Here is a 13,961-nt window from a genome sequence, read left to right as displayed (position 1 = left end):
TTTTTTCAGTTTAAGGAGTCATTGCAGTACCAAGTCTGACACTGTAATTGCTTGAAATGTATTGCATTGGGAAGGATTCTTTTTTTTTTGAGGTGTGTGGGAATTTCAGTAGGGGAAGTTTCTACTGATTTCAGATTCCAAGACAGCAAAGTTGTATTTTATTGTTTGTGCATTCTTTTATCAAGTTCTTACAGATGTTTTTGTGTTATGAAAGTGAAAATGAATGACTTGCAAAGACATTTACATTTTTGCATTCTTTTTTAATTCTTCACCTTTTTTGTTTTAATGTCCCAAGAGTGAACAAAGACAGATGAGTCTTATTCAGCAGAGTGGAAAAAAAAAACAGGTTACCTTTGGTTGTCCTCAATGGATCTGTCCAGAGTATAATGTGTCCAAGTTATTGCCCTAATAAAGTGAGAACCATACCCCAAAACTAATGCACAACTCTTATGTTATTCCACAGCTACAAGAGTTAACTTGTCTAGGATAAGTGCCATATAAATTTGCAGAAGTCACTATATAGCTCTATTTATTAACTGATATGAACTTAAATTGCTGAACATGTCTCAAAAATTTTCTACAGAGCTCTACTTAGAAATGAGCACTCTCAAAGACAATTTGTCTAACATAATTTTGAAATATGTTCTTTAAAGTTACCATAGAGCTCTCAAATATATTAGGCACTCAAATAGGAAACTTGTTTCAAATACTTGTCATATATATATATATATATATATATATATATATATATATATATATATATATATATATATTAAAAACTTACAGTATATCTATACTTACGTATTGACATTTAGGTTTTCAAAACATACTGCAGAGCTCTTCATGTTTTCTGAATTTTATGCTTTCGTCTACTAATGTATTGAGCACTCTCAAAGTATATTCGTGTAGCTGAATTGCCATACATATTTTTTGAAAGTCTATATTTAGCTCTACTAATGTACTGTACTCTGTCAAAATAAATTTATGCAGTTGAAATGCCATATCTGTTTCTCAAATGTTTTATTTAGCTCTACTAATATATTGAGCACTCTGGAAGTAGATTTGTCTAAAATAATTGCCAAAATGTTTCCAAATCTTACTACAAAGCTCTATAAATGCATTGAGCACTCTTAAAGTAAAATCGTCTTGCATAATTAAACAACACAATTGTTAAATTTACTACACAGCTATATTAAACTATGGAGCACATGCAAGCATCATTGGTATATATATATATATATATATATATATATATATATATATATATATATATATATATATATTGTTTAAACGTACGAAAGAGCTTTACTCAAAGTAAATTTGTCTAGCACAAATGAGAAAAATTCTTTCAAATCTTTCCACAGAACTCTACCACAGTATTAAGCACTCTGGTAATTACTTTTCCAGCATACTCGCAATACACAATTTTAAAACTCACTACAGAGCTGTACTTATCTATTTTGCAGTCTCAAAGAAAATTTTGGATCGCATAACAGAAATTTGTATTTTTCAAGTAACTCCAAAAAGTAACTCATACATTGAGCACTCTTAAAGGAAATTTCTCTGCTATAAATGACAAATGTTTTAAAAACTAAATACAAAGCTTCGAAAAAAGAGCTGATATTATAACAGGTTACTTTTATTCAAATATCAATGACCGAGCATTATATAATTTATTTAGATTTTTACTGAATAATTACACTTGAAATAGTGCTCAAAACTAGCCAGAGCTGATATTATAAAACGTTTATTTTATTACAGGACAAATACACATTAATATTGAACCAGAGCAATATAAGAGTGCTCAATGAGATATAGAGCAATAAACACATTTTATTTAGATTTTTAGTTAATAATTACACTCTAAATAAGTGCTCAACACTAGACAGAGCTGATATTATAAAACGTTTATTTTATTACAAGAGATATAAATATTAAGATTTATCAGAGTTAATTAAGAGTGCTCAATGAGACATAGAGCAATAAAGACATTTATTAAGATATTTACTTAATAATTACATTTTAAAAATGTGCTCAAGACAGAGCTGATATTATAAAACGTCTATTTTATTACAGGCTAAATAAACATTAAGATTTAACCAGAGTTATATAAGAGTGCTCAATAAGATATAGAGCAAAAAAGACATTTTATTTAGATTTTTACTGATTAATTACATTTTAAATAAGTGCTCAACACTAGGCAGAGCTGATATTATAAAACGTCTATTTTATTACAGGATAAATAAGCATTAAGATTTAACCAGAGTTATATAAGAGTGCTCATGAGACATAGAGCAATAAAGACATTTTATTTAGATTTTTACTTAATAATTACATTTTAAATAAGTGCTCAACACTAGACAGAGCTGATATTATAAAACGTCTATTTTATTACAGGATAAATAAACAAAGATTTAACTTGCTGATATTATAAAACGATTAATTAATTACAGGATAAATAATCATTAAGATTTAACCAGAGGTATATAAGACTGCTCAATGAGACATAGAGCAATAAAGACATTTTATTTAGATTTTTACTTAATAAATACACTTTAAAATAAGTGCTCAACTCTAGACAGAGCTGATATTATGAAACGATTAATTAATTACAGGATAAATAATCATTAAGATTTAACCAGAGGTATATAAGACTCCTTAATGAGACATAGAGCAATAAAGACATTTTATTTAGATTTTTACTTAATAAATACACTTTAAAATAAGTGCTCAACTCTAGACACAGCTAATACTATAAAACGTTTATTTTATTACAAGAGATATAAATATTAAGATTTAACCAAAGTTATATAAGAGTGCTCAATGAGACATAGAGCAATAAAGACATTTTATTTAGATTTTTACTTAATAATTACATTTTAAATAAGTGCTCAATACTAGGCAGAGCTGATATTATAAAACGTCTATTTATTACAGGATAAATAAACATTAAGATTAAACCAAAGTTATATAAGAGTGCTCAATGAGACAGAGCAATAAAGACATTTTATTTAGATTTTTACTTAATAATTACATTTTAAATAAGTGCGCAACACTAGACAGAGCTGATATTATAAAACGTCTATTTTATTACAAGATAAATAAGCATTAAGATTAAACCAGGGGTATATAAGAGTGCTCTATGAGACATAGAGCAATAAAGACATCTTATTTAGATTTTTACTTAATAATTACACTTGGAATTAGTGCTCAAAACTAGACAGAGCTGATATTATAAAACTTCTATTTTATTAAAAGATAAATAAACAAAGATTTAACTTGCTGATATTATAAAACGATTAATTAATTACAGGATAAATAATCATTAAGATTTAACCAGAGTTATATAAGACTGCTCAATAAGACATAGAGCAATAAATACATTTTATTTAGATTTTTACTTAATAAATACACTTTAAAATAAGTGCTCAACTCTAGACAGAGCTGATATTATACAACGATTAATTAATTACAGGATAAATAATCATTAAGATTTAACCAGAGGTATATAAGACTGCTTAATGAGACATAGAGCAATGAACACATTTTATTTAGATTTTTACTTAATAAATACACTTTAAAATAAGTGCTCAACTCTAGACAGAGCTGATATTATAAAACGATTAATTAATTACAGGATAAATAAACAAAGATTTAGCTTGAGTTATATAAAAGTGCTCAATAAGATATAGAGCAATAAACACATTTTATTTAGATTTTTACTTAATAAATACACTTTAAAATAAGTGCTCAACTCTAGACAGAGCTGATATTATAAAACGATTAATTAATTACAGGATAAATAATCATTAAGATTTGACCAGAGTTATATAAGAGTGCTCAATGAGACATAGAGCAATAAAGACATTTTATTTAGATTTTTACTTAATAAATACACTTTAAAATAAGTGCTCAACTCTAGACAGAGCTGATATTATAAAACGATTAATTAATTACAGGATAAATAATCATTAAGATTTAACCAGAGGTATATAAGACTGCTTAATGAGACATAGAGCAATAAAGATATTTTAGTAAGATTTTTACTTAATAAATACACTTTAAATAAGTGCTCAACACTAGACACAGCTAATACTATAAAACGTTTATTTTATTACAAGAGATATAAATATTAAGATTTAACCAAAGTTATATAAGAGTGCTCAATGAGACATAGAGCAATAAAGACATTTTATTTAGATTTTTACTTAATAATTACATTTTAAATAAGTGCTCAACACTAGACGGAGCTGATATTATAAAACGTCTATTTATTACAGGATAACTAAACATTAAGATTTGACAAGAGTTATATAAGAGTGCTCAATGAGACATAGAGCAATAAATACATTTTATTTAGATTTTTACTTAATAAATACACTTTAAACAACTGCTTAACACTAGACACAGCTAATATTATAAAACGTTTATTTTATTACAAGAGATATAAATATTAAGATTTAACTAGAGTTATATAAGAGTGCTCAATAAGACATAGAGCAATAAAGACATTTTATTTAGATTTTTACTTAATAAATACACTTTAAAATAAGTGTTCAACTCTAGACAGAGCTGATATTATAAAACGATTAATTAATTACAGGATAAATAATCATTAAGATTTAACCAGAGGTATATAAGAGTGCTCAATGAGACATAGAGCAATAAAGACATTTTATTTAGATTTTTACTTAATAAATACACTTTAAAATAAGTGCTCAACTCTAGACAGAGCTAATATTATAAAACCTCTATTTTATTAAAGGATAAATAAACAAAGATTTAGCTTGAGTTATATAAAAGTGCTAAATAGGATATAGAGCAATAAACACATTTTATTTAGATTTTTACTTAATAAATACACTTTAAAAAAAGTGCTCAACTCTAGACAGAGCTGATATTATAAAACGATTAATTAATTACAGGATAAATAATCATTAAGATTTAACCAGAGGTATATAAGACTGCTTAATGAGACATAGAGCAATGAAGACATTTTATTTAGATTTTTACTTAATAAATACACTTTAAATAAGTGCTCAACACTAGACACAGCTAATACTATAAAACGTTTATTTTATTACAAGAGATATAAATAAAGATTTAACCAAAGTTATATAAGAGTGCTCAATGAGACATAGAGCAATAAAGACATTTTATTTAGATTTTTACTTAATAATTACATTTTAAATAAGTGCTCAACACTAGACACAGCTAATACTATAAAACGTTTATTTTATTACAAGAGATATAAATAAAGATTTAACCAAAGTTATATAAGAGTGCTTAATGAGACATAGAGCAATAAAGATATTTTATTTAGATTTTTACTTAATAAATACACTTTAAAATAAGTGCTTAACACTAGACACAGCTAAGACTATAAAACGTTTATTTTATTAAAAGAGATATAAATATTAAGATTTAAACAAAGTTATATAAGAGTGCTCAATGAGACATAGAGCAATAAACACATTTTATTTAGATTTTTACTTAATAAATACACTTTAAATAAGTGCTCAACACTAGACACAGCTAATACTATAAAACGTTTATTTTATTACAAGAGATATAAATATTAAAATTTAACCAAAGTTATATAAGAGTGCTCAATGAGACATAGAGCAATAAAGACATTTTATTTAGATTTTTACTTAATAATTACATTTTAAAATAAGTGCTCAACTCTAGACAGAGCTGATATTATAAAACGTCTATTTTATTAAAGGATAAATAAACAAAGATTTAACTTGAGTTATATAAAAGTGCTCAATAAGACATAGAGCAATGAACACATTTTATTTAGATTTTTACTTAATAAATACACTTTAAATAAGTGCTCAACACTAGACACAGCTAATACTATAAAACGTTTATTTTATTACAAGAGATATAAATATTAAGATTTAACCAAAGTTATATAAGAGTGCTCAATGAGACATAGAGCAATAAAGACATTTTATTTAGATTTTTACTTAATAATTACACTTTAAATAAGTGCTCAAAACTAGAAAGAGCTGATATTATAAAACGTCTATTTTATTAAAGGATAAATAAACAAAGATTTAGCTTGAGTTATATAAAAGTGCTCAATAAGATATAGAGCAATGAACACATTTTATTTAGATTTTTACTTAATAAATACACTTTAAAATAAGTGCTCAACTCCAGACAGAGCTGATATTATAAAACGATTAATTAATTACAGGATAAATAATCATTAAGATTTAACCAGAGGTATATAAGACTGCTTAATGAGACATAGAGCAATGAACACATTTTATTTAGATTTTTACTTAATAAATACACTTTAAAATAAGTGCTCAACTCTAGACAGAGCTCATATTATAAAACGATTAATTAATTACAGGATAAATAATCATTAAGATTTAACCAGAGGTATATAAGACTGCTTAATGAGACATAGAGCAATGAACACATTTTATTTAGATTTTTACTTAATAAATACACTTTAAAATAAGTGCTCAACTCTAGACACAGCTAATACTATAAAACGTTTATTTTATTACAAGAGATATAAATATTAAGATTTAACCAAAGTTATATAAGAGTGCTCAATGAGACATAGAGCAATAAAGACATTTTATTTAGATTTTTACTTAATAATTACACTTTAAATAAGTGCTCAAAACTAGAAAGAGCTGATATTATAAAACGTCTATTTTATTAAAGGATAAATAAACAAAGATTTAACTTGAGTTATATAAAAGTGCTCAATAAGACATAGAGCAATGAACACATTTTATTTAGATTTTTACTTAATAATTACACTTTAAAATAAGTGCTCAACTCTAGACAGAGCTGATATTATAAAACGATTAATTAATTACAGGATAAATAATCATTAAGATTTAACCAGAGGTATATAAGACTGCTTAATGAGACATAGAGCAATAAAGACATTTTATTTAGATTTTTACTTAATAAATACACTTTAAAATAAGTGCTCAACTCTAGACAGAGCTGATATTATAAAACGATTAATTAATTACAGGATAAATAATCATTAAGATTTAACCAGAGGTATATAAGAGTGCTCAATAAGACATAGAGCAATGAACACATTTGATTTAGATTTTTACTTAATAGTTACACTTGAAATAAGTGCTCAACACATGACAGAGCTAATATTATAAAACGTTTATTTTATTACAAGAGATATAAATATTAAGATTTAACTAAAGTTATATGAGTAAGACAGAGCAATAAACACATTTATTTAGATTTTTACTTAATAATTACACTTTAAATAAGTGCTCATCACTAGAAAGAGCTGATATTATCAAACGTTTATATTATTGAAAGAAAATTATATGCCAATGCTTTATCATACATAGAGCAATATTGACATTTTGTATTTTTTATTGAGAATCATAACATTTTGAATAAAATTATTAAAATTTATATTACATTATGTCATATTCACACATGAATACCAAAAACAGTGTGGTTATCTAAATTGACGTATGCATTTTTTAAACTTATTACCTTGCTCTACTGATGTATTGAGCGATCTACATATAAGTCCTGCCATTTGAATTTCTCTATATATATTTTAAGTCTAAACAGTAACCTTTACTAATGCATTGAGCACTCTAGCAGTAAGTCTTGTCATCTAAATTGCCATACATATCCCCAAAAATTTAACAACTATCTCTACTAATTCATTAATAATTGTATATAGTTATCTTTCTGTCTCTCATTATATATCTTTCTATCTATAAAAGTGAAAATGTCTGTCTGTGTGTGTGTACATTTCCCTAGGCAATAACTCTGTCAATTTCAGTCTACAGACTCAAAATTTGATATACAGGGTACTGAGATTTTGGAAAATCTATGCGATTGGTATTTGGACAGAAATTTGTCGATTAAGGTGTCAAAGTTCAACGATTTGACCTTTGAGAACCCTACAAAACTCCTCCGACAATTATGGGTCTAAACACTTGAAATTTTAGATATAGTTTTCTTGGACATGGATCTAACTTTATATCTTGATTTGAGCCCAAAACAAACAATTTTAAGGGTTCATAATAGGGGGCAAATAAAAAAAAATTACCGTTTTTTTGCTTTTTTTTTTGGTTGGGGGGGGGGGTGAGCATACACCACCAAACACCGGGGCTACGCCAGGAACCCATACTAGTATATATTCAAGGGATACAATTTATATATATATATATATATAATTATTTTTTTACTATAATAATTATTAAATACATACAGACACTAGTGTTTCATCCTTTCGGGAATCTTCAGTGCAGGGTGTCACGATTAATACCAGTCGACCGATTCGAACTCCGCATCACGAGACATCTCTGGGTTGGTTATATATATATATTCAAGGGAAACAATATATAAATTGTCTCCCTTGAATAAATATATTTATACATATTTATACATACATATGTATATATATATATTCAAGGGAGACAATTTGTATATAGATCACATAATTATTAGAAGTTATTTGTTTAATGCTTAATTGAACTTTAATGCTTAGTTTTTCCATCAATTTTTGGACTTGGGTTATTTCTTTTTTAATATATACATGAAAAAAATCTATGTGCTATTCGAGACAAGAAATAAAAGAAATAAAGAAAATTCTTACCTGTTACTTCCCAGGTGTTATCTCCACTTTTTCTCTTTTCTGCTTCTTGCTGAAACTCATGGCAATTTCATGTTTGTTTGTGTTCTTTGTTACATATATATAATTTTTACTGTGATGATTTTTTTTCTTTTAATTATTAACAATTTTTTTTTGATTTATATAATAAAGAGAGACAACATAACTAATGGATTTTTTTAAAATGATATATTTAACTTTCTGGCTATGATCAAACACACATGTACTACTATTTCTTTTTTGCAGTTGCATAAGTTAGCTGATGAGAAGAAATACAAGCAGAACTGCATTCATTTAAATAAAGCTAATAGTTTAGAATTTGATTTTACCCAGATGTGCATGTACACAAAGAAAGAAACACTTACTTGAGGACTTCTGTAACTACAGGAAACATGTGGCAGCTAGGATAGGTGATGCTGCTGGATTCAGTTGTTTTTTCCAATCCACATAATTCTCACAATAGCTGATAGTAGAATTCCATCATGATCAAGAGGAGTACCTGAAATTACAAAAATATACACACAGAAGGAAAGAAAAAGAATACTTACTCTACTTCTATGACAATGATTGCTGCCAACACTTCGAGATGCTAATGTTGGAAGAAACAGATAGACATACATCATACACAGTTTGATTGTACCCAGATGTGCTTGAACGCAAAGAAAGAAATACTTGATTCAAACTGCACAAGACATGTGGCAGACAGGAACGGTGATGCTGCTAGGTTTCATTGCTTGTTCCAATCTATAAAAAAAGAGATGATATTTATAGTGTTGATAATCTACTGCTGTGTGAAAGCTGGAACAATGGAAACAGTTAAATTAAATTTTCAAATCACAAAGACTGAAATCGAAACAGAAAGAAGAAAGGGTGATACTATACTCATCTTCCTGTCGGTGCAGACCACTTGCTGGTGACTGTTCGTTCGTCATTAAACTGGAAAGTAAAATAAAAATAAGAAAAAAAAAAAAAAGAGGTTCCACCGGGGAAAGCTCTCGTCTGGGCAGCGAGGTGATGAACTCCCGAAAGGAGGGGCACTATATAAAAACAAGCTTTGCTGCGAACATCTCCTAAAAAGCGGTTTCTACTCAGAATAACAGGCGGAGCAGAAAACAGAGGTGTTCTCTCTACCCAACAGGATTCGTAAAGATACCACTAGTTTGTGTTCATAAGACGGCGATGATCGCTCACAAAACTGGCATTCCTACTATCATATCGGAGGACCGTCGTATATAATTGCACTACCATTTCGTATTGGAGGACGGTCATATATAATTGCACTACCATACCATTTCGGAGTTCCTAGACAGTAGGAATAATAAAAGCGGCCTTAAAGCGGCTTGTGAGCACACAATCTAGTCGAACTCTAGTCGTCCTTAGTTGAGTCGAGGCAAGCATGCATTACATAGTAACACGAGCACGTGTCGCCTGCTTAGAGGGTAGCCCCCTTCGGGAGATTCGAAAGCGCACCTCACAGCGGAAGAGCTTCGGAACCAATCGGACCGTACCCAGACTTGCAGCTATTTGTTAACTTGGAAGTGGAGTCAACACCCCGACACTGAGAAAAGAGCTTTCCAAAAGCTCAAAACCAGTTGCATGCAAAGTCGGGGAAACTGGGAGCAGGCTGGGGAGAACACGGGGCCTTGCAGGGAGGCCCATTTTTCTCTTTCGTTCGGTTTACATCTTTCGGGTATTGTTCTCCTTTCAGCCTGCTCCCTTCACGCCTTTTTGCTCGCCACATGCAAGCGTATAAAAAGACGACCAGATGACGGACGCAACAAACTAATGCCGACATTTTCTGGATTTTTTTTTTTTTTTTTTTTTTGCCAGAGCCCATTTAGCCGTGTAGCTGTTAAACTACAACGTTACACCCCCCTACCACGGTGAGGATAGGGTTGGACTTTAGGGGGGAAAATACACATCCAGTATTTTATCCAATAAAAGAACGGTTTATAAACTGCACAATTGTCACGGTAATTCTACAGTTTATGGACCGCCCTTAAATAATATTATATGTATGCTTTCATCTAACAAATTAAAAAAAAAAAGACGTTAATTTAGATTAAAATTTTAATATTTTTTTCCCAGAACAGCACGGTTTATAAACTGCACAATTGTCACGGTAATTCTATAGTTTATTGACCGCCCTTAAATAATATTATATGTATGCTTTCACCTAACAAATTTTAAAAAAAGACGTTTATTTAGATTTAAATTTTAATATTTTTTCCCCAGAACAGCACGGTTTATAAACTGCACAATTGTCACGGTAATTCTATAGTCTATCGACCACCCTTAAATAATATTATATGTATGCTTTCACCTAACAAATTAAAAAAAAAGACGTTAATTTAGATTTAAATTTAAAATATATTTTCCAGCAAAAGCACGGTTTATAAACTGCACAATTGTCACGGTAATTCTATAGTTTATCGACCGCCCTTAAATAATATTATATGTATGCTTTCACCTAACAAATTAAAAAAAACAGACGTTAATTTAGATTTAAATTTTAATATTTTTTTCCCAGAACAGCACGGTTTATAAACTGCACAATTGTCACGGTAATTCTATAGTTTATCGACCACCCTTAAATAATATTATATATATACTTTCACCTAACAAATTAAAAAAAAAAGACGTTAATTTAGATTTAAATTTAAAATATATTTTCCAGCAAAAGCACGGTTTATAAACTGCACAATTGTCACGGTAATTCTATAGTTTATCGACCACCCTTAAATAATATTATATGTATGCTTTCACCTAACAAATTTAAAAAAAAAAACCGTTAATTTAGATTTAAATTTAAAATATATTTTCCAGCAAAAGCACGGTTTATAAACTGCACAATTGTCACGGTAATTCTATAGTTTATCGACCACCCTTAAATAATATTATACGTATGCTTTCACCTAACAAATTAACAAAAACAGACGTTAATTTAGATTTAAATTTTAATATTTTTTCCCAGAACAGCACGGTTTATAAACTGCACAATTGTCACGGTAATTCTATAGTTTATCGACCGCCCTTAAATAATATTATATATATACTTTCACCTAACAAATTTAAAAAAAAAAGACGGTAATTTAGATTTAAATTTAAAATATATTTTCCAGCAAAAGCACGGTTTATAAACTGCACAATTGTCACGGTAATTCTATAGTGTATCGACCACCCTTAAATAATATTATATGTATGCTTTCACCTAACAAATTTAAAAAAAAGACGTTAATTTAGATTTAAACTTTAATATTTTTTTCCCAGAACAGCACGGTTTATAAACTGCACAATTGTCACGGTAATTCTATAGTTTATCGACCACCCTTAAATAATATTATATGTATGCTTTCACCTAACAAATTAAAAAAAAAGACGTTAATTTAGATTTAAATTTTAATATTTTTTCCCAGAACAGCACGGTTTATAAACTGCACAATTGTCACGGTAATTCTATAGTTTATTGACCGCCCTTAAATAATATTATATGTATACTTTCACCTAACAAATTTTAAAAAAAGACGTTAATTTAGATTTAAATTTTAATATTTTTTTCCAAGAACAGCACGGTTTATAAACTGCACAATTGTCACGGTAATTCTATAGTTTATTGACCGCCCTTAAATAATATTATATGTATACTTTCACCTAACAAATTAAAAAAACGGTAATATTTGTTGACTGGCTTTCTAACAGTATAATAAAATATAAAAAGACGTTCAACGTTAAAATCGTGTAAACTACATAAGTGTCGAAATTTGAAAAGAAATTCGACGTGTTTATGAACTGTGCTCATACTAACAACGTTCATTTGAACACTTGTGCAGTTTACACAACTGAAATAAATGCGTCATCTACTTTGAAACGAAAGGACATACCTTTTTTTTTGACATCAGAGAAGTAGACAGAGGAGCGGCAGGGCGGCGGCTTAGCTGGGTCGACTGAGGAGCGGCAGGGCGGCGGCTTACTGGGTCGACTGGCTGGTCATCTATTCTTCCGGAACTCATCTCGCTGCCAGGGTCCAAACTGAATTTACAGCCCGTTTTAGGCCTCTTTTTATATTTCACCATCGCCGTGAAAACCGTTAACTTTTTCCGGGAAAAATCGAACAGTTCGAGTCGATGATGCAACCTTTTTACCTTTTATGGAGTTTGTGTTACCTAGCTGCCTTTTCATTGGTTGATTTAAACTTGTTTAGTTGAAGAGTGAATGTGGCGTGATATGCGCGCACGCACGCACGCACACACAGAGTAATACTTTGTGTTTGTGTGTGTTGGTGCCTTTATGCGAGTGTGTGTGTGTGTGTATGTGTTTATGTGTTTATGTGAGTGTGTGTGCTGAGTTAAATTTGTATGTTTGTGTTAATGCAAGTGTGTGTGTATGTGGGTGTGTGCGTCGTTGGCGTTGAAGCATGTTGGAGGGGAGCGTAGACACATTCTCTGTCTCTTTCGGTCTCTCCCCCCTTTTCCCTCTCTCTCTGTCTATATATAAGGACACGGAGAAGCGCGCGTGCGCGAGAGCGAGCGAGCGAGAGAGAGAGAGATAGAGAGAGAGAGAGAGAGAGAGAGAGAAAGAGAGAGAGAGAGAAACCGAAACTTTGAAAAGTTATAAAAAAATTAAAAAATAATTATATATATATATATATATATATATATATATATATATATATATATATAATTATTTTTTAATTCAATAAAATAAAAAAACTTTTAAATTATAAATCACATTACTTAATATATATAAATATATATATATATATATATATATATATATATATATATATATATATATAGATATAGATATAGATATAGATATATATATATATATCATTAGCAGAAATTTATTTTTTATTTTACAAGCTGCCCCAGCGTAGTATTATCTCCAATCTCTCCATGTTAAGAACGGCTTTCTTGGAAGTGTTTTTTTTTTCAGAAAGCCGTTTTTATCATGGAGAGATTGGAGATAATACTACGCTGGGGCAGCTTGTAAAATAAAAAATATCAAAGAAAACTTCTTCGATATTTTTGGGTAAAAATTTCAAGTTAAATTCAATTTTATCCTATCTTATTAAATTATTGGCTGAAAGTACAGAATAGTTAACATGCTGAAAGTACAGAATAGTTAACATGCCCCTCTCTACATTAAGAATGGCTTTCTTAACTTTTAAGGTAATGATTTCTTAAAAAATTACAATTTAATAACGAAAAAAAAAAATTTGTTTTTACGACCTACCCCAGCGTAGCATAAACACCCCAACCGAAAAGTCTTAGTAAAGAGAGAGGCAGGTAGGTATTTATTTTTTATTTATCTTATTTTT

The 13,961-nt window shown here is 29.0% G+C and overlaps 1 protein-coding gene across 1 annotated transcript in view; it reads right to left on the bottom strand.

Moving 5' to 3' along the window:
- Positions 1-10,536, bottom strand: part of LOC145270532 (uncharacterized) — a 63,289-nt gene extending 52,753 nt beyond the window's left edge. The window contains exon 1 of the mRNA XM_080126180.1: positions 9,007-10,536. Coding sequence (XP_079982306.1) covers positions 9,007-9,035 — 29 coding nt within the window. The 5' untranslated portion in view covers positions 9,036-10,536. The remainder of the gene's footprint in view (positions 1-9,006) is intronic.
- Between the last annotated feature and the right edge of the window lie 3,425 nt (positions 10,537-13,961).

The sequence above is a fragment of the Euprymna scolopes genome, chromosome 46, assembly GCF_053919585.1.
Source record: "Euprymna scolopes isolate OS-2025 chromosome 46, ASM5391958v1, whole genome shotgun sequence".
Taxonomy (NCBI): Eukaryota; Metazoa; Mollusca; class Cephalopoda; order Sepiida; family Sepiolidae; genus Euprymna; species Euprymna scolopes.
This window is presented reverse-complemented; position numbering and strand designations above follow the sequence as displayed.